This window comes from Oncorhynchus kisutch, unplaced genomic scaffold (genome assembly GCF_002021735.2).
Source record: "Oncorhynchus kisutch isolate 150728-3 unplaced genomic scaffold, Okis_V2 scaffold3990, whole genome shotgun sequence".
Classification (NCBI taxonomy): Eukaryota; Metazoa; Chordata; class Actinopteri; order Salmoniformes; family Salmonidae; genus Oncorhynchus; species Oncorhynchus kisutch.
Genome location: NW_022265935.1, coordinates 132,826 through 153,759, shown reverse-complemented (window position 1 = coordinate 153,759; position 20,934 = coordinate 132,826). Strand labels below are relative to the sequence as shown.

The window sequence follows — 20,934 nt, the reverse complement described above, 5'->3', positions numbered from 1 at the left end:
GAGACAGAGAGAGACAGAGAGAGACAGAGAGAGAGAACAGAAGAGAGAGAGAGAGACAGAGAGAGACAGAGAGAGACAGAGAGAGAGGAGACAGAGAGAGACAGAGAGAGACAGAGAGAGACAGAGAGAGACAGAGAGAGAGAGAGAGAGAGGGGAACAGAAAGAGAGAGAGTAGAAGGAACAGAAAGAGAGAGAGTAGAGGGAACGGGAAGAGAGAGCTTCAAAGCTCAAACACACTCGTCTCTTCTCTGTCCCTCACTCGTGTGTGTGTGTGTGTGTGTGTGTGTGTGTGTGTGTGTGTGTGTGTGTGTGTGTGTGTGTGTGTGTGTGTGTGTGTGTGTGTGTGTGTGTGTGTGTGTGTGTTTGTGTCAGGGCCATAAGGTGGTGAGTGGGACGTTCTCTCGACCGGTCCTCATTGTGGGCTACCATAAAATAGTGGAGATACCAGCTGGAGCCACAGACATCAGGATACAGGAGTCTGTCAAGACCAGGAACTACCTGGGTAGGTACACACACACACACACACACACAGACATCAGGATACAGGAGTCTGTCAAGACCAGGAACTACCTGGGTAGGTACACACACACACACACACACACACACACACACGGTTATACATACACACACACACACACATAATAAGAGTAAAATTAAGAACAGAGTAGCAGCAGCAAATGAGTGTAAAAGTGTGTGTGTATTAGTGTGTGTATGTGTAATAATGAAACACACACACACTAAAACAGGGATCGCCTCAATGGCGCTGCCCATGCTGTCATAGATGCCATTTAGCCACAGATACAAGTAAGGTCCCTCTATCCAACTTCATGGGCCAGACTGAGTTACAAATAAGGTCCCTCTATCCAACTTCATGGGCCAGACCGAGTTACAAATAAGGTCCCTCTATCCAACTTCATGTGTCAGACTGAGTTACAAATAATGTCCCTCTATCCAACTTCATGGGCCGGACTGAGTTACACATAAGGTACCTCTATCTAACTTCGTGGGTTGGACTGAGTTACAAATAAGGTCCCTCTATCCAACTTCATGGGCCGGACTGAGTTACACATAAGGTACCTCTATCTAACTTCATGGGTTGGACTGAGTTACAAATAAGGTCCCTCTATCCAACTTCATGGGTCAGACAGTTAGTTCTGTGGTCATGTTGTGGTCGTACCGTACAGAGCTGTAGACTGAGTTAGTTCTGGGGTCATGTTGTGGTCATGTTGTGGTCGTACCGTACAGAGCTGTAGACTGAGTTAGTTCTGGGGTCATGTTGTGGTCGTACAGAGCTGTAGACTGAGTTAGTTCTGGGGTCATGTTGTGGTCGTACAGAGCTGTAGACTGAGTTAGTTCTGGGGTCATGTTGTGGTCGTACCGTACAGCACTGTAGACTGAGTTAGTTCTGGGGTCATGTTGTGGTCGTACCGTACAGAGCTGTAGACTGAGTTAGTTCTGGGGTCATGTTGTGATCGTACAGAGCTGTAGACTGAGTTAGTTCTGGGGTCATGTTGTGGTCGTACCGTACAGAGCTGTAGACTGAGTTAGTTCTGGGGTCATGTTGTGGTCGTACCGTACAGAGCTGTAGACTGAGTTAGTTCTGGGGTCATGTTGTGGTCGTACAGCGCTGTAGACTGAGTTAGTTCTGGGTTCATATTGTGGTCGTACCGTACAGAGCTGTAGACTGAGTTAGTTCTGGGGTCATGTTGTGGTCGTACAGAGCTGTAGACTGAGTTAGTTCTGGGGTCATGTTGTGGTCGTACAGAGCTGTAGACTGAGTTAGTTCTGTGGTCATGTTGTGGTCGTACAGAGCTGTAGACTGAGTTAGTTCTGTGGTCATGTTGTGGTCATACCGTACAGCGCTGTAGACTGAGTTAGTTCTGGGGTCATGTTGTGGTCGTACCGTACAGAGCTGTAGACTGAGTTAGTTCTGGGGTCATGTTGTGGTAGTACAGAGCTGTAGACTGAGTTAGTTCTGGGGTCATGTTGTGGTCGTACAGAGCTGTAGACTGAGTTAGTTCTGTGGTCATGTTGTGGTCGTACAGAGCTGTAGACTGAGTTAGTTCTGGGGTCATGTTTTGGTCGTACCGTACAGCACTGTAGACTGAGTTAGTTCTGGGGTCATGTTGTGGTCGTACCGTACAGAGCTGTAGACTGAGTTAGTTCTGGGGTCATGTTGTGATCGTACAGAGCTGTAGACTGAGTTAGTTCTGGGGTCATGTTGTGGTCGTACCGTACAGAGCTGTAGACTGAGTTAGTTCTGGGGTCATGCTGTGATCGTACAGAGCTGTAGACTGAGTTGGTTCTGGGGTCATGTTGTGGTCGTACCGTACAGAGCTGTAGACTGAGTTAGTTCTGGGGTCATGTTGTGGTCGTACCGTACATCACTGTAGACTGAGTTAGTTCTGGGGTCATGTTGTGGTCGTACCGTACAGAGCTGTAGACTGAGTTAGTTCTGGGGTCATGTTGTGGTCGTACAGCGCTGTAGACTGAGTTAGTTCTGGGTTCATATTGTGGTCGTACCGTACAGAGCTGTAGACTGAGTTAGTTCTGGGGTCATGTTGTGGTCGTACAGAGCTGTAGACTGAGTTAGTTCTGGGGTCATGTTGTGGTCGTACAGAGCTGTAGACTGAGTTAGTTCTGTGGTCATGTTGTGGTCGTACAGAGCTGTAGACTGAGTTAGTTCTGTGGTCATGTTGTGGTCGTACAGAGCTGTAGACTGAGTTAGTTCTGGGGTCATGTTGTGGTCGTACAGAGCTGTAGACTGAGTTAGTTCTGGGGTCATGTTGTGGTCGTACAGAGCTGTAGACTGAGTTGGTTCTGGGGTCATGTTGTGGTCGTACCGTACAGCACTGTACACTGAGTTAGTTCTGGGGTCATGTTGTGGTCGTACCGTACAGAGCTGTAGACTGAGTTAGTTCTGGGGTCATGTTGTGATCGTACAGAGCTGTAGACTGAGTTAGTTCTGGGGTCATGTTGTGGTCGTACCGTACAGAGCTGTAGACTGAGTTAGTTCTGGGGTCATGTTGTGATCGTACAGAGCTGTAGACTGAGTTGGTTCTGGGGTCATGTTGTGGTCGTACAGAGCTGTAGACTGAGTTAGTTCTGGGGTCATGTTGTGGTCGTACAGAGCTGTAGACTGAGTTAGTTCTGGGGTCATGTTGTGGTCGTACAGAGCTGTAGACTGAGTTAGTTCTGGGGTCATGTTGTGGTCGTACAGAGCTGTAGACTGAGTTAGTTCTGTGGTCATGTTGTGGTCGTACAGAGCTGTAGACTGAGTTAGTTCTGTGGTCATGTTGTGGTCGTACAGAGCTGTAGACTGAGTTAGTTCTGGGGTCATGTTGTGGTCGTACAGAGCTGTAGACTGAGTTAGTTCTGTGGTCATGTTGTGGTAGTACAGAGCTGTAGACTGAGTTAGTTCTGGGGTCATGTTGTGGTCGTACAGAGCTGTAGACTGAGTTAGTTCTGTGGTCATGTTGTGGTCGTACAGAGCTGTAGACTGAGTTAGTTCTGGGGTCATGTTGTGGTCGTACCGTACAGAGCTGTAGACTGAGTTAGTTCTGGGGTCATGTTGTGGTCGTACCGTACAGAGCTGTAGACTGAGTTAGTTCTGTGGTCATGTTGTGGTCGTACAGAGCTGTAGACTGAGTTAGTTCTGGGGTCATGTTGTGGTCGTACAGAGCTGTAGACTGAGTTAGTTCTGGGGTCATGTTGTGGTCGTACCGTACAGCGCTGTAGATTGAGTTAGTTCTGGGGTCATGTTGTGGTCGTACCGTACAGAGCTGTAGACTGAGTTAGTTCTGGGGTCATGTTGTGGTCGTACCGTACAGAGCTGTAGACTGAGTTAGTTCTGGGGTCATGTTGTGGTCGTACTGTACAGAGCTGTAGACTGAGTTAGTTCTGGGGTCATGTTGTGGTCGTACAGAGCTGTAGACTGAGTTAGTTCTGGGGTCATATTGTGGTCGTACCGTACAGAGCTGTAGACTGAGTTAGTTCTGGGGTCATGTTGTGGTCGTACAGAGCTGTAGACTGAGTTAGTTCTGGGGTCATGTTGTGGTCGTACCGTACAGCACTGTAGACTGAGTTAGTTCTGGGGTCATGTTGTGGTCGTACAGAGCTGTAGACTGAGTTAGTTCTGGGGTCATGTTGTGGTCGTACCGTACAGAGCTGTAGACTGAGTTAGTTCTGGGGTCATGTTGTGATCGTACAGAGCTGTAGACTGAGTTAGTTCTGGGGTCATGTTGTGGTCGTACCGTACAGAGCTGTAGACTGAGTTAGTTCTGGGGTCATGTTATGATCGTACAGAGCTGTAGACTGAGTTGGTTCTGGGGTCATGTTGTGGTCGTACCGTACAGAGCTGTAGACTGAGTTAGTTCTGGGGTCATGTTGTGGTCGTACAGCGCTGTAGACTGAGTTAGTTCTGGGTTCATATTGTGGTCGTACCGTACAGAGCTGTAGACTGAGTTAGTTCTGGGGTCATGTTGTGGTCGTACAGAGCTGTAGACTGAGATAGTTCTGGGGTCATGTTGTGGTCGTACAGAGCTGTAGACTGAGTTAGTTCTGTGGTCATGTTGTGGTCGTACAGAGCTGTAGACTGAGTTAGTTCTGTGGTCATGTTGTGGTCGTACAGAGCTGTAGACTGAGTTAGTTCTGGGGTCATGTTGTGGTCGTACAGAGCTGTAGACTGAGTTAGTTCTGGGGTCATGTTGTGGTCGTACAGAGCTGTAGACTGAGTTAGTTCTGTGGTCATGTTGTGGTCGTACAGAGCTGTAGACTGAGTTAGTTCTGGGGTCATGTTGTGGTCGTACCGTACAGAGCTGTAGACTGAGTTAGTTCTGGGGTCATGTTGTGGTCGTACCGTACAGAGCTGTAGACTGAGTTAGTTCTGTGGTCATGTTGTGGTCATACAGAGCTGTAGACTGAGTTAGTTCTGGGGTCATGTTGTAGTCGTACCGTACAGCGCTGTAGACTGAGTTAGTTCTGGGGTCATGTTGTGGTCGTACAGAGCTGTAGACTGAGTTAGTTCTGGGGTCATGTTGTGGTCGTACAGCGCTGTAGACTGAGTTAGTTCTGGGGTCATGTTGTGGTCGTACCGTACAGCGCTGTAGATTGAGTTAGTTCTGGGGTCATGTTGTGGTCGTACCGTACAGAGCTGTAGACTGAGTTAGTTCTGTGGTCATATTGTGATCGTACAGAGCTGTAGACTGAGTTAGTTCTGGGGTAATGTTGTGGTCGTACAGAGCTGTAGACTGAGTTAGTTCTGTGGTCATGTTGTGGTCGTACAGAGCTGTAGACTGAGTTAGTTCTGTGGTCATGTTGTGGTCGTACCGTACAGCGCTGTAGACTGAGTTAGTTCTGGGGTCATGTTGTGGTCGTACAGAGCTGTAGACTGAGTTAGTTCTGGGGTCATGTTGTGGTCGTACAGCGCTGTAGACTGAGTTAGTTCTGGGGTCATGTTGTGGTCGTACCGTACAGCGCTGTAGACGGAGTTAGTTCTGGGGTCATGTTGTGGTCGTACCGTACAGAGCTGTAGACTGAGTTAGTTCTGTGGTCATGTTGTGGTCGTACCGTACAGAGCTGTAGACTGAGTTAGTTCTGGGGTCATGTTGTGGTCGTACAGAGCTGTAGACTGAGTTAGTTCTGTGGTCATGTTGTGGTCGTACCGTACAGAGCTGTAGACTGAGTTAGTTCTGGGGTCATGTTGTGGTCGTACAGAGCTGTAGACTGAGTTAGTTCTGGGGTCATGTTGTGGTCGTACCGTACAGCGCTGTAGACTGAGTTAGTTCTGGGGTCATGTTGTGGTCGTACAGAGCTGTAGACTGAGTTAGTTCTGGGGTCATGTTGTGGTCGTACCGTACAGCGCTGTAGATTGAGTTAGTTCTGGGGTCATGTTGTGGTCGTACCGTACAGAGCTGTAGACTGAGTTAGTTCTGTGGTCATATTGTGATCGTACAGAGCTGTAGACTGAGTTAGTTCTGGGGTCATGTTGTGGTCGTACAGAGCTGTAGACTGAGTTAGTTCTGTGGTCATGTTGTGGTCGTACAGAGCTGTAGACTGAGTTAGTTCTGTGGTCATGTTGTGGTCGTACAGAGCTGTAGACTGAGTTTGTTCTGGGGTCATGTTGTGGTCGTACCGTACAGAGCTGTAGACTGAGTTAGTTCTGTGGTCATGTTGTGGTCGTACAGAGCTGTAGACTGAGTTTGTTCTGGGTTCATGTTGTGGTCGTACCGTACAGAGCTGTAGACTGAGTTAGTTCTGGGGTCATGTTGTGGTCGTACAGCGCTGTAGACTGAGTTAGTTCTGGGGTCATGTTGTGGTCGTACCGTACAGCGCTGTAGACTGAGTTAGTTCTGGGGTCATGTTGTGGTCGTACCGTACAGAGCTGTAGACTGAGTTAGTTCTGGGGTCATGTTGTGGTCGTACAGCGCTGTAGACTGAGTTAGTTCTGGGGTCATGTTGTGGTCGTACTGTATAGAGCTGTAGACTGAGTTAGTTCTGCGGTCATGTTGTGGTCGTACCGTACAGAGCTGTAGACTGAGTTAGTTCTGTGGTCATGTTGTGGTCGTACAGCGCTGTAGACTGAGTTAGTTCTGGGGTCATGTTGTGGTCGTACCGTACAGCGCTGTAGACTGAGTTAGTTCTGGGGTCATGTTGTGGTCGTACTGTATAGAGCTGTAGACTGAGTTAGTTCTGGGGTCATGTTGTGGTCGTACTGTATAGAGCTGTAGACTGAGTTAGTTCTGGGGTCATGTTGTGGTCGTACCGTACAGAGCTGTAGACTGAGTTAGTTCTGTGGTCATGTTGTGGTCGTACAGCGCTGTAGACTGAGTTAGTTCTGTGGTCATGTTGTGGTCGTACAGCGCTGTAGACTGAGTTAGTTCTGGCGTCATGTTGTGGTCGTACCGTACAGAGCTGTAGACTGAGTTAGTTCTGGGGTCATGTTGTGGTCGTACCGTACAGCGCTGTAGACTGAGTTAGTTCTGTGGTCATGTTGTGGTCGTACCGTACAGAGCTGTAGACTGAGTTAGTTCTGGGGTCATGTTGTGGTCGTACCGTACAGCGCTGTAGACTGAGTTAGTTCTGGGGTCATGCTGTGGTCGTACAGCGCTGTAGACTGAGTTAGTTCTGGGGTCATGTTGTGGTCGTACCGTACAGAGCTGTAGACTGAGTTAGTTCTGGGGTCATGTTGTGGTCGTACAGCGCTGTAGACGGAGTTAGTTCTGGGGTCATGTTGTGGTCGTACCGTACAGAGCTGTAGACTGAGTTAGTTCTGTGGTCATGTTGTGGTCGTACCGTACAGAGCTGTAGACTGAGTTAGTTCTGGGGTCATGTTGTGGTCGTACAGAGCTGTAGACTGAGTTAGTTCTGTGGTCATGTTGTGGTCGTACCGTACAGAGCTGTAGACTGAGTTAGTTCTGGGGTCATGTTGTGGTCGTACCGTACAGCGCTGTAGACTGAGTTAGTTCTGTGGTCATGTTGTGGTCGTACCGTACAGAGCTGTAGACTGAGTTAGTTCTGGGGTCATGTTGTGGTCGTACCGTACAGCGCTGTAGACTGAGTTAGTTCTGGGGTCATGTTGTGGTCGTACAGCGCTGTAGACTGAGTTAGTTCTGGGGTCATGTTGTGGTCGTACCGTACAGAGCTGTAGACTGAGTTAGTTCTGGGGTCATGTTGTGGTCGTACAGCGCTGTAGACGGAGTTAGTTCTGGGGTCATGTTGTGGTCGTACCGTACAGAGCTGTAGACTGAGTTAGTTCTGTGGTCATGTTGTGGTCGTACCGTACAGAGCTGTAGACTGAGTTAGTTCTGGGGTCATGTTGTGGTCGTACAGAGCTGTAGACTGAGTTAGTTCTGTGGTCATGTTGTGGTCGTACCGTACAGAGCTGTAGACTGAGTTAGTTCTGGGGTCATGTTGTGGTCGTACAGAGCTGTAGACTGAGTTAGTTCTGTGGTCATGTTGTGGTCGTACCGTACAGCGCTGTAGACTGAGTTAGTTCTGGGGTCATGTTGTGGTCGTACCGTACAGAGCTGTAGACTGAGTTAGTTCTGGGGTCATGTTGTGGTCGTACAGAGCTGTAGACTGAGTTAGTTCTGGGGTCATATTGTGGTCGTACCGTACAGAGCTGTAGACTGAGTTAGTTCTGGGGTCATGTTGTGGTCGTACAGAGCTGTAGACTGAGTTAGTTCTGTGGTCATGTTCTGGTCGTACAGAGCTGTAGACTGAGTTAGTTCTGTGGTCATGTTGTGGTCATGTTGTGGTTGTACCGTACAGCGCTGAGGACTCAGAGTGGAGTCTCCATCATCAACGGCAACTGGGCAATCGACCGCCCGGGCCTGATCGTTGCAGTTGGAACCCGGCTGACATATCGGCGACCCAACGAGATCCGGTCCAGAACCGGAGAGTCCATCACCGCACCAGGACCCACCACGGAGGAGTTACATCTATACGTAAGACAGTTATCTATATATATACACTGTTATCTATATATATACAGTGCCTTGCGAAAGTATTCGGCCCCCTTGAACTTTGCGACCTTTTGCCACATTTCAGGCTTCAAACATAAAGATATAAAACTGTATTTTTTTGTGAAGAATCAACAACAAGTGGGACACAATCATGAAGTGGAACGACATTTATTGGATATTTCAAACTTTTTTAACAAATCAAAAACTGAAAAATTGGGCGTGCAAAATTATTCAGCCCCCTTAAGTTAATACTTTGTAGCGCCACCTTTTGCTGCGATTACATCTGTAAGTCGCTTGGGGTATGTCTCTATCAGTTTTGCACATCGAGAGACTGAAACTTTTTTCCCATTCCTCCTTGCAAAACAGCTCGAGCTCAGTGAGGTTGGATGGAGAGCATTTGTGAACAGCAGTTTTCAGTTCTTTCCACAGATTCTCGATTGGATTCAGGTCTGGACTTTGACTTGGCCATTCTAACACCTGGATATGTTTATTTTTGAACCATTCCATTGTAGATTTTGCTTTATGTTTTGGATCATTGTCTTGTTGGAAGACAAATCTCTGTCCCAGTCTCAGGTCTTTTGCAGACTCCATCAGGAGTCCATCCATTCTTCCAGAATGGTCCTGTATTTGGCTCCATCCATCTTCCCATCAATTTTAACCATCTTCCCTGTCCCTGCTGAAGAAAAGCAGGCCCAAACCATGATGCTGCCACCACCATGTTTGACAGTGGGGATGGTGTGTTCAGGGTGATGAGCTGTGTTGCTTTTATGCCAAACATAACGTTTTGCATTGTTGCCAAAAAGTTCAATTTTGGTTTCATCTGACCAGAGCACCTTCTTCCACATGTTTGGTGTGTCTCCCAGGTGGCTTGTGGCAAACTTTAAACAACACTTTTTATGGATATCTTTAAGAAATGGCTTTCTTCTTGCCACTCTTCCATAAAGGCCAGATTTGTGCAACATACGACTGATTGTTGTCCTATGGACAGAGTCTCCCACCTCAGCTGTAGATCTCTGCAGTTCATCCAGAGTGATCATGGGCCTCTTGGCTGCATCTCTGATCAGTCTTCTCCTTGTATGAGCTGAAAGTTTAGAGGGATGGCCAGGTCTTGGTAGATTTGCAGTGGTCTGATACTCCTTCCATTTCAATATTATCGCTTGCACAGTGCTCCTTGGGATATTTAAAGCTTGTGAAATCTTTTTGTATCCAAATCCGTCTTTAAACTTCTTCACAACAGTATTTCGGACCTGCCTGGTGTGTTCCTTCTTCTTCATGATGCTCTCTGCGCTTTTAACGGACCTCTGAGACTATCACAGTGCAGGTGCATTTATACGGAGACTTGATTACACACAGGTGGATTGTATTTATCATCATTAATCATTTAGGTCAACATTGGATCATTCAGAGATCCTCACTGAACTTCTGGAGAAGTTTTTGCTGCACTGAAAGTAAAGGGGCTGAATAATTTTGCACGCCCAATTTTTCAGTTTTTGATTTGTTAAAAAAGTTTGAAATATCCAATAAATGTCGTTCCACTTCATGATTGTGTCCCAGTTGTTGTTGATTCTTCACAAAAAAATACAGTTTTCTATCTTTATGTTTGAAGCCTGAAATGTGGCAAAAGGTCGCAAAGTTCAAGGGGGCCGAATACTTTCGCAAGGCACTGTATATACACAGTTATCTATTTATAAATCTGTATATATACACACTGTTATCTATATATCTATATATATATACACAGTTATCTATTTATAAATCTGTATATATACACACTGTTATCTATATATCTATATATATATACACAGTTATCTATTTATAAATCTGTATATATACACACTGTTATCTATTTATAAATCTGTATATATACACACTGTTATCTATATATCTATATATATATACACAGTTATCTATTTATAAATCTGTATATATACACACTGTTATCTATATATCTATATATATATACACTGTTATCTATTTATAAATCTGTATATATACACACTGTTATCTATTTATAAATCTGTATATATACACACTGTTATCTATATATCTATATATATATACACAGTTATCTATTTATAAATCTGTATATATACACACTGTTATCTATATATCTATATATATATACACAGTTATCTATTTATAAATCTGTATATATACACACTGTTATCTATATATCTATATATATATACACAGTTATCTATTTATAAATCTGTATATATACACACAGTTATCTATTTATAAATCTGTATATATACACACTGTTATCTATATATCTATATATATATACACAGTTATCTATATATATTGAACATCTATTCTCCATTTTACTTTGCTCTCCCTCCCTCCCTCAGAAGCCTGATCCTAGTTTGTATTATGAGTAAAGCCCCTCTCTCTGTCTCTCTCTCTCCACCTCTCTTTCGCTCTCTCTCTCTCTCTCTCTCTCTCTCTCTACCTCTCTTTCGCTCTCTCTCTCCACCTCTCTTTCTCTCTCTCTCTCTCTCTCTCGTTCTCCACCTCTCTCTCTCTTTCTCTCTCTCTCTCTCGTTCTCCACCTCTCTCTCTCTCTTTCTCTCTCTCCACCTCTCTCTCTCTTTCTCTCTCTCTCTCGTTCTCCACCTCTCTCTCTCTCCTCTCGTTCTCCACCTCTCTCTCTCTCCTCTCGTTCTCCACCTCTCTCTCTCTCTCTCTTTCTCCTCTCGTTCTCCACCTCTCTCTCTCTCCTCTCGTTCTCCACCTCTCTCTCCACCTCTCTCTCTCCTCAGTTGATCTATCAGCAGCCTGGTCCCAGTGTGTATTATGAGTACAGCCTTCCTCTTCAAGACACACACACCAGCCCCGAGCCTCACACACACCCCGCCATACTGCCCCTGGGTGAGTACACACACACACACCACACACCACACACACACACACACACACACCACACACACAAACACACACACACACACACACACACACACACACACACACACACACACACACACACACACACACACACACACACACACACACACACACACACACACACACACGATGCAGAGTTAACAAATAAAATAGTGACCGAGCAATGAAATACACAACATGTCCATGTTGTCCACAAGACTGGTGCCACACTACACTACATGTTCATAAGTATGTGGACACCTGCTGGTCCATTAGACTGGGGCCACACTACACTACATGTCCATAAGTATGTGGACACCTGCTGGTCCATTAGACTGGGGCCACACTACATGTTCATAAGTATGTGGACACCTGCTGGTCCATTAGACTGGGGCCACACTACACTACATGTCCATAAGTATGTGGACACCTGCTGGTCCATTAGACTGGGGCCACACTACACTACATGTCCATAAGTATGTGGACACCTGCTGGTCCATTAGACTGGGGCCACACTACATGTCCATAAGTATGTGGACACCTGCTGGTCCATTAGATTGGGGCCACACTACATGTTCATAAGTATGTGGACACCTGCTGGTCCATTAGACTGGGGCCACACTACACTACATGTCCATAAGTATGTGGACACCTGCTGGTCCATTAGACTGGGGCCACACTACATGTCCATAAGTATGTGGACACCTGCTGGTCCATTAGATTGGGGCCACACTACATGTTCATAAGTATGTGGACACCTGCTGGTCCATTAGATTGGGGCCACACTACATGTTCATAAGTATGTGGACACCTGCTGGTCCATTAGACTGGGGCCACACTACACTACATGTCCATAAGTATGTGGACACCTGCTGGTCCATTAGACTGGGGCCACACTACATGTTCATAAGTATGTGGACACCTGCTGGTCCATTAGACTGGGGCCACACTACACTACATGTCCATAAGTATGTGGACACCTGCTGGTCCATTAGACTGGGGCCACACTACACTACATGTCCATAAGTATGTGGACACCTGCTGGTCCATTAGACTGGAGCCACACTACATGTCCATAAGTATATGGACACCTGCTGGTCCATTAGACTGGGGCCACACTACATGTCCATAAGTATGTGGACACCCGCTGGTCCATTAGACTGGGGCCACACTACACTACATGTCCATAAGTATGTGGACACCTCCTGGTCCACTAGACTGGTGCCACACTACACTACATGTCCATAAGTATGTGGACACCTGCTGGTCCATTAGACTGGGGCCACACTACATGTTCATAAGTATGTGGACACCTCCTGGTCCACTAAACTGGAGCCTCACTACATGTTCATAAGTATGTGGACACCTCCTGGTCCACTAAACTGGAGCCTCATTACATGTCCATAAGTATGTGGACACCTCCTGGTCCACTAAACTGGACCCTCACTACATGTTCATAAGTATGTGGACACCTCCTGGTCCACTAAACTGGAGCCTCACTACATGTCCATAATTATTAATTTCATGAAGTTCCCTTAGAACAGTTCTCGGTAGTGAGTGTTGCAACACCGAGGACAGACTATGTTTTACGCTCGACGGGCTTCAAGCACTCGGCGGTCCCGTTCTGTGAGCTTGTGCGGTCTACCACTTTGCGGCTGAGCCGTTGTTGCTCCTTGACGTTTCCACTTCACAATAACAACACTTACCAGTTGACCGGGGCACCTCTAGCAGGGCATACTGACTTGTTGGAAAGGTGGCATCCTATGACGGTGCCACGTTGAAAGTCACTGAGCTCTTCAGTATGGGCCATTCTACTGCCAATGTTTGTCTATGGAGATTGCATGGCTGTGTACTCGATACCTGTCGGCAACGGGTGTGGCTGAAATAGCCGAATCCACTCATTTCAAGGGTTGTCCACATACCTCTGTATATACTGTACAGGAAGTATCAGATCAATGTGGAGCTATAAACAGGAAGTACCAGATCTGAGGTATTTGAGGTAGATGTGTACATGAAGGCAGGGTAAAGTGACTAGACATCAGGATAGATAATAATAAGGTATTTGAGGTAGATATGTACATGAAGGCAGGGTAAAGTGACTAGGCATCAGGATAGATAATAATAAGGTATTTGAGGTAGATATGTACATGAAGGCAGGGTAAAGTGACTAGACATCAGGATAGATAATAATAAGGTATTAGAGGTAGATATGTACATGAAGGCAGGGTAAAGTGACATCAGGATAGATAATAATAAGGTATTAGAGGTAAGTAGAACGTTTTGGCTCGGTTTCCCCAGCAACACCTTTACTAAAGAACGTTTTGGCTCGGTTTCCCCAGCAACACCTTTACTAAAGAACGTTTTGGCTCGGTTTCCCCAGCAACACCTTTACTAAAGAACGTTTTGGCTCGGTTGCCCCAGCAACACCTTTACTAAAAAACGTTTTGGCTCGGTTTCCCCAGCAACACCTTTACTAAAGAACGTTTTGGCTCGGTTGCCCCAGCAACACCTTTACTTAAGAACGTTTTGGCTCGGTTGCCCCAGCAACACCTTTACTAAAGAACGTTTTGGCTCGGTTCCCCAGCAACACCTTTACTAAAGAACGTTTTGGCTCGGTTCCCCAGCAACACCTTTACTAAAGAACGTTTTGGCTCGGTTTCCCCAGCAACACCTTTTATCAATAATGCCTTTATATGAAAATACTTAACTGATATGAAAACAGAGTTCAGTTGGATTTGAGTTGATTTGTGCAAGAAAACAAACAAAAAATACAGGTGTTGAACCTTAATTTCACCAGTATTGTTGCAGCCAAATAATCCTGCAACAACAGGATTTGAATGTTTAGTCCATGCTTGATCAGTGGTTAGGCTATTAGCTGTCCCAAATTTATCCCAGCAAGCTCATAATGTTCTGAGAACCATATGTTTCTTATCGAGCTTGGTGAGAGTGTGGTTGTTCTCTGGTTATTTTGAATACAAACCTTCCCACAACGTTCTGGGAACGGTGCAGGGTAGCTGCTTTTGGAACATTCACACCACATTTCAAGAACTTTACCCCCCCCAAAAAACGTTATTTTCTTGTTATTTCATTACTTTAAACAGAACGTTTCCTAAAAAGTTCAACTCAGGTTGAATACTAATCGTTACTAGTGAGATTCCAGTAACCAATCATATTATATTGCTATTGATACGTTTAAGTTGACAGCTATTTACAAATCACAGAAGTGACAGATGACAGAAGCTGCGTGACGAGCAGTTTATTTTGAGCCAATCAAAACTCAATATTCTCGAGCAGTTTATTCTGAGCCAATCAAAACTCAATATTCTCGAGCAGTTTATTCTGAGCCAATCAAAACTCAATATTCTCGAGCAGTTTATTCTGAGCCAATCAAAACTCAATATTCGCGAGCAGTTTATTTTGAGCCAATCAAAACTCAATATTCTCGAGCAGTTTATTCTGAGCCAATCAAAACTCAATATTCTCGAGCAGTTTATTCTGAGCCAATCAAAACTCAATATTCTCGAGCAGTTTATTCTGAGCCAATCAAAACTCAATATTCTCGAGCAGTTTATTCTGAGCCAATCAAAACTCAATATTCTCGAGCAGTTTATTCTGAGCCAATCAAAACTCAATATTCTCGAGCAGTTTATTCTGAGCCAATCAAAACTCAATATTCTCGAGCAGTTTATTCTGAGCCAATCAAAACTCAATATTCTCGAGCAGTTTATTCTGAGCCAATCAAAACTCAATATTCTCGAGCAGTTTATTCTGAGCCAATCAAAACTCAATATTCTCGAGCAGTTTATTCTGAGCCAATCAAAACGCAATATTCTCGAGCAGTTTATTCTGAGCCAATCAAAACTCAATATTCTCGAGCAGTTTATTCTGAGCCAATCAAAACGCAATATTCTCGAGCAGTTTATTCTGAGCCAATCAAAACTCAATATTCTCGAGCAGTTTATTCTGAGCCAATCAAAACGCAATATTCTCGAGCAGTTTATTCTGAGCCAATCAAAACGCAATATTCTCGAGCAGTTTATTCTGAGCCAATCAAAACGCAATATTCTCGAGCAGTTTATTCTGAGCCAATCAAAACTCAATATTCTCTTAGTCCCTCTCCTCGCCTCACGTTATACACCAGTTGGCGCCAACATGCAACCAAAAAAAGAAGAACTAAAGAACTAGAGAGCTACCGCAATTCCACAGAAGAAAAACTACGCTTCAAATCGTCGAGAAGTTGTATAAAAACTGAACTAAAAAAAGAGAGAGAACTGGATATTAACATTCATCTATACAAACGTTCGGTGAAGGGATTGAAGGGAAAGATTAACGCCAGGATTTGGCGTCAGGGTTGTTTTTCAGAGTACGGATTCAGTTTCCACCAAGGATGGCGAGCCGCCCGAACCCAGGACATCAATAAGAACATTTGAATGCAAATATTTATTTTCCCCTCTCCTCCCCTTTTCATGTACCACCCCTCACCTCTCATCCTCTCATCCCTTATTCATGTACCACCCCTCACCTCTCATTCATGTACCACCCCCACCTATCCTCCCTTATTCATGTACCACCCATCACCTCTCATCCTCTCATCCCCCTTTTCATGTACCACCTCTCATCCTCTCATCCCTTATTCATGTACCACCCATACCTCTTATCCTCTCATCCCCATTTTCATGTACCACCCCTCACCTCTCCACCTCTCATCCCTTATTCATGTACCACCCCTCACCTCTCATCCTCTCATCCCCCTTTTCATGTACCACCCCTCACCTCTCATCCCCCTTTTCATGTACCACCCCTCACCTCTCCTCCTCTCATCCCTGTATTCATGTACCACCCCTCACCTCTCACCCCCATTTTCATGTACCACCCCTCACCTCTCCTCCTCTCATCCCTTTATTCATGTACCACCCCTCACCTCTCCTCCTCTCATCCCTTTATTCATGTACCACCCCTCACCTCTCATCCTCTCATCCCCCTTTTCATGTACCACCCCTCACCTCTCCTCCTCTCATCCCTTTATTCATGTACCACCCCTCACCTCGCATCCCCCTTTTCATGTACCACCCCTCACCTCTCATCCCTTATTCATGTACCACCCCTCATCTCTCATCCCCTTTTCATGTACCACCCCTTACCTCTCATCCCTTTATTCATGTACCACCCCCACCTTTCGTCCTCTCATCCCTTATTCATGTACCACCCCTCACCTCTTATCCCTTTATTCATGTACCACCCCCACCTCTCGTCCTCTCATCCCTTTATTCATGTACCACCCCCACCTCTCGTCCTCTCATCCCTTTTGCATGTACCACCCCTCACCTCTCATCCCTTTATTCATGTACCACCCCTCACCTCTCCTCCTCTCATCCCCCCTCTCTCATCCCCCTCTCTCCCTCATCCCCTTCTCTCTCACGCCCCCATTCTCTCTAGTTGAGACTGTTGGCCCCACCTACTCAGGAAGCGATGACGTCACCAATGGAATGGGTGTGGCCATCAATGATGTCAGAGGTGGGAGAGGCCATCCCAACCAAGTGCTCTCTGACCCCATGGTGAACCCTGACCTCTTGGCTCCTTCCTACGGCTGGATCAGCAGCGGCCACACAGCCTGCAGCGCCTCCTGTGGTGGGGGTGAGGACTTACAGTCATTCAGACACACTGACACACACAGATGCACTATCACTATTAACACCTGACGTGACATCAGACCAGGTAGAGACAACTATACTGTAGTTAGATTAACACCTGAGATCAGACCAGGTAGAGACAACTATACTGTAGTTAGATTAACACCTGACCTGAGATCAGACCAGGTAGAGACAACTATACTGTAGTTAGATTAACACCTGACCTGAGATCAGACCAGGTAGAAACAACTATACTGTAGTTAGATTAACACCTGAGATCAGACCAGGTAGAGACAACTATACTGTAGTTAAATTAACACCTGAGATCAGACCAGGTAGAGACAACTATACTGTAGTTAGATTAACACCTGACCTGTGATCAGACCAGGTAGAGACAACTATACTGTAGTTAGATTAACACCTGAGATCAGACCAGGTAGAGACAACTATACTGTAGTTAGATTAACACCTGACCTGAGATCAGACCAGGTAGAGACAACTATACTGTAGTTAGATTAACACCTGAGATCAGACCAGGTAGAGACAACTATACTGTAGTTAGATTAACACCTGAGATCAGACCAGGTAGAGACAACTATACTGTAGTTAGATTAACACCTGAGATCAGACCAGGTAGAGACTACTATACTGTAATTAGATTAACACCTGACCTGAGATCAGACCAGGTAGAAACAACTATACTGTAGTTAGATTAACACCTGAGATCAGACCAGGTAGAGACAACTATACTGTAGTTAGATTAACACCTGAGATCAGACCAGGTAGAGACAACTATACTGTAGTTAGATTAACACCTGAGATCAGATCAGGTAGAGACAACTATACTGTAGTTAGATTAACACCTGAGATCAGATCAGATAGAGACAACTATACTGTAGTTAGATTAACACCTGAGATCAGACCAGGTAGAGACAACTATACTGTAGTTAAATTAACACCTGAGATCAGACCAGGTAGAGACAACTATACTGTAGTTAGATTAACACCTGACCTGAGATCAGACCAGGTAGAGACAACTATACTGTAGTTAGATTAACACCTGAGATCAGACCAGGTAGAGACAACTATACTGTAGTTAGATTAACACCTGACCTGAGATCAGACCAGGTAGAGACAACTATACTGTAGTTAGATTAACACCTGACCTGAGATCAGACCAGGTAGAGACAACTATACTGTAGTTAGACTAACACCTGACCTGAGATCAGACCAGGTAGAGACAACTATACTGTAGTTAGATTAACACCTGACCTGAGATCAGACCAGGTTGAGACAACTATACTGTAGTTAGATTAACACCTGAGATCAGACCAGGTAGAGACAACTATACTGTAGTTAGATTAACACCTGACCTGAGATCAGACCAGGTAGAGACAACTATACTGTAGTTAGATTAACACCTGACCTGAGATCAGACCAGGTAGAGACAACTATACTGTAGTTAGATTAACACCTGAGATCAGACCAGGTAGAGACAACTATACTGTAGTTAGATTAACACCTGACCTGAGATCAGACCAGGTAGAGACAACTATACTGTAGTTAGATTAACACCTGAGATCAGACCAGGTAGAGACAACTATACTGTAGTTAGATTAACACCTGACCTGTGATCAGACCAGGTAGAGACAACTATACTGTAGTTAGATTAACACCTGAGATCAGACCAGGTAGAGACAACTATACTGTAGTTAAATTAACACCTGAGATCAGACCAGGTAGAGACAACTATACTGTAGTTAGATTAACACCTGACCTGAGATCAGTAATACGTTGTTTTTCACAGAGCCCCCCCTAGGTATGTGATGCTCTTTCTCTCTCCTTTCTCGTGTGTGTGTGTGTGTGTGTCTCAGGTAGACGCCAGGTGCTGTGGGTGTGTGTGAGGACTGAGAGCCAGACCACAGTACCAGGTGACCTCTGTAGCCACGCCCAGCGACCCCAAAACCAGGAAGTGGTCTGCAACACCCAGCCTTGTCCCGCCTTGTGAGACACACGCACACGGAGACACACACACACACTAAAGCCTTGCTTTAACAAAGTTAACCATTTTCACTGTAGTGTCCAAAACATCTTTCAAGCTGTCAGGCATTCCCTTGGCAGCAAGAGCCTCTCGGTGGATGCTGCAGTGTACCCAAGAGCCTCTCGGTGGATGCTGCAGTCTACCTAAGAGCCTCTAGGTGGATGCTGCAGTCTACCCAAGAGCCTCTCGGTGGATGCTACAGTGGACCCAAGAGCCTCTAGGTGGATGCTGCAGTCTACCCAAGAGCCTCTCGGTGGATGCTGCAGTGTACCCAAGAGCCTCTCGGTGGATGCTGCAGTCTACCCAAGAGCCTCTCGGTGGATGCTGTAGTCTACCCAAGAACCTCTAGGGGGATGCTGCAGTCTACCTAAGAGCCTCTCGGTGGATGCTGCAGTCTACCTAAGAGCCTCTCGGTGGATGCTGCAGTCTACCCAAGAGCCTCCCGGTGGATGCTGCAGTCTACCCAAGAGCCTCCCGGTGGATGCTGCAGTCTACCCAAGAGCCTCCCGGTGGATGCTGCAGTCTACCCAAGAGCCTCCCGGTGGATGCTGCAGTCTATCCAAGAGCCTCCCGGTGGATGCTGCAGTCTACCCAAGAGCCTCCCGGTGGATGCTGCAGTCTACCCAAGAGCCTCCCGGTGGATACTGCAGTGTACCCAAGTGGCGTCGGGAGCTACTGCTTGCACGCGCGTTACCACTCCACAAGGTCTCCCTGTCATGGTTTTTACACCATCAGTACAGACACCAACACATCAAAGTCCATCTCATGTCACAAAGCTGTCCAGTACTTTACAAACATCCTCTCCTGTTGTCCTGGTTTCCAGTGGTTTGCAGAAGAGGATGTCTTCCTTAATTTACCCCCCCCCCCCCCCCATAAATGTAACAGATATATACCAGGAGCTGTGCCACGTACGTTGACTCTTCCAGCTGTAATGCATATAATTCACTGGCTTGTATGCGAAGCAGTAATTGTTTCAAAAAATCTCCTGCCACGTCACTGATGCATCATGGAACAGTGTTGTTTGATGAAGCATTGTCTGTATAGTGTTTTGGGGTCTTTTCCCCCAGCATTGTCCCAGCCATATATATCCGCGGCAACAGGAAGAATGAAGTCCTCCACAATAGTATGGGGCTTGTCTGTCCCAGCCAGTCCTCCACAATAGTATGGGGCTTGTCTGTCCCAGCCAGTCCTCCACAATAGTATGGGGCTTGTCTGTCCCAGCCAGTCCTCCACAATAGTATGGGGCTTGTCTGTCCCAGCCAGTCCTCCACAATAGTATGGGGCTTGTCTGTCCCAGCCAGTCCTCCACAATAGTATGGGGCTTGTCTGTCCCAGCCAGTCCTCCACAATAGTACGGGGCTTGCCTGTCCCAGCCAGTCCTCCACAATAGTATGGGGCTTGTCTGTCCCAGCCAGTCCTCCACAATAGTATGGGGCTTGCCTGTCCTAGCCAGTCCTCCACAATAGTATGGGGCTTGCCTGTCCTAGCCAGTCCTCCACAATAGTATGGGGCTTGCCTGTCCTAGCCAGTCCTCCACAATAGTATGGGGCTTGCCTGTCCTAGCCACTCCTCCACAATAGTATGGGGCTTGCCTGTCCTCGCCACTCCTCCACAATAGTATGGGGCTTGTCTGTCCTCGCCACTCCTCCACAATAGTATGGGGCTTGCCTGTCCTAGCCAGTCCTCCACAATAGTATGGGGCTTGCCTGTCCCAGCCAGTCCTCCACAATAGTATGGGGCTTGCCTGTCCCAGCCAGTCCTCCACAATAGTATGGGGCTTGCCTGTCCCAGCCAGTCCTCCACAATAGTATGGGGCTTGCCTGTCCCAGCCAGTCCTCCACAATAGTATGGGGCTTGCCTGTCCCAGCCAGTCCTCCACAATAGTATGGGGCTTGCCTGTCCTAGCCAGTCCTCC

The 20,934-nt window shown here is 46.3% G+C and overlaps 1 protein-coding gene across 1 annotated transcript in view; it reads left to right on the top strand.

Moving 5' to 3' along the window:
• The window catches only part of LOC109885384 (thrombospondin type-1 domain-containing protein 4-like), a 31,271-nt gene that overhangs the window by 2,360 nt on the left and 7,977 nt on the right, over positions 1–20,934 (top strand). Inside the window, exons 2-5 of the mRNA XM_031821532.1 lie at positions 373–502; positions 8,272–8,447; positions 11,228–11,336; positions 16,785–16,982. Of these exons, the coding sequence (XP_031677392.1) occupies positions 373–502; positions 8,272–8,447; positions 11,228–11,336; positions 16,785–16,982 (613 nt within the window). The remainder of the gene's footprint in view (positions 1–372; positions 503–8,271; positions 8,448–11,227; positions 11,337–16,784; positions 16,983–20,934) is intronic.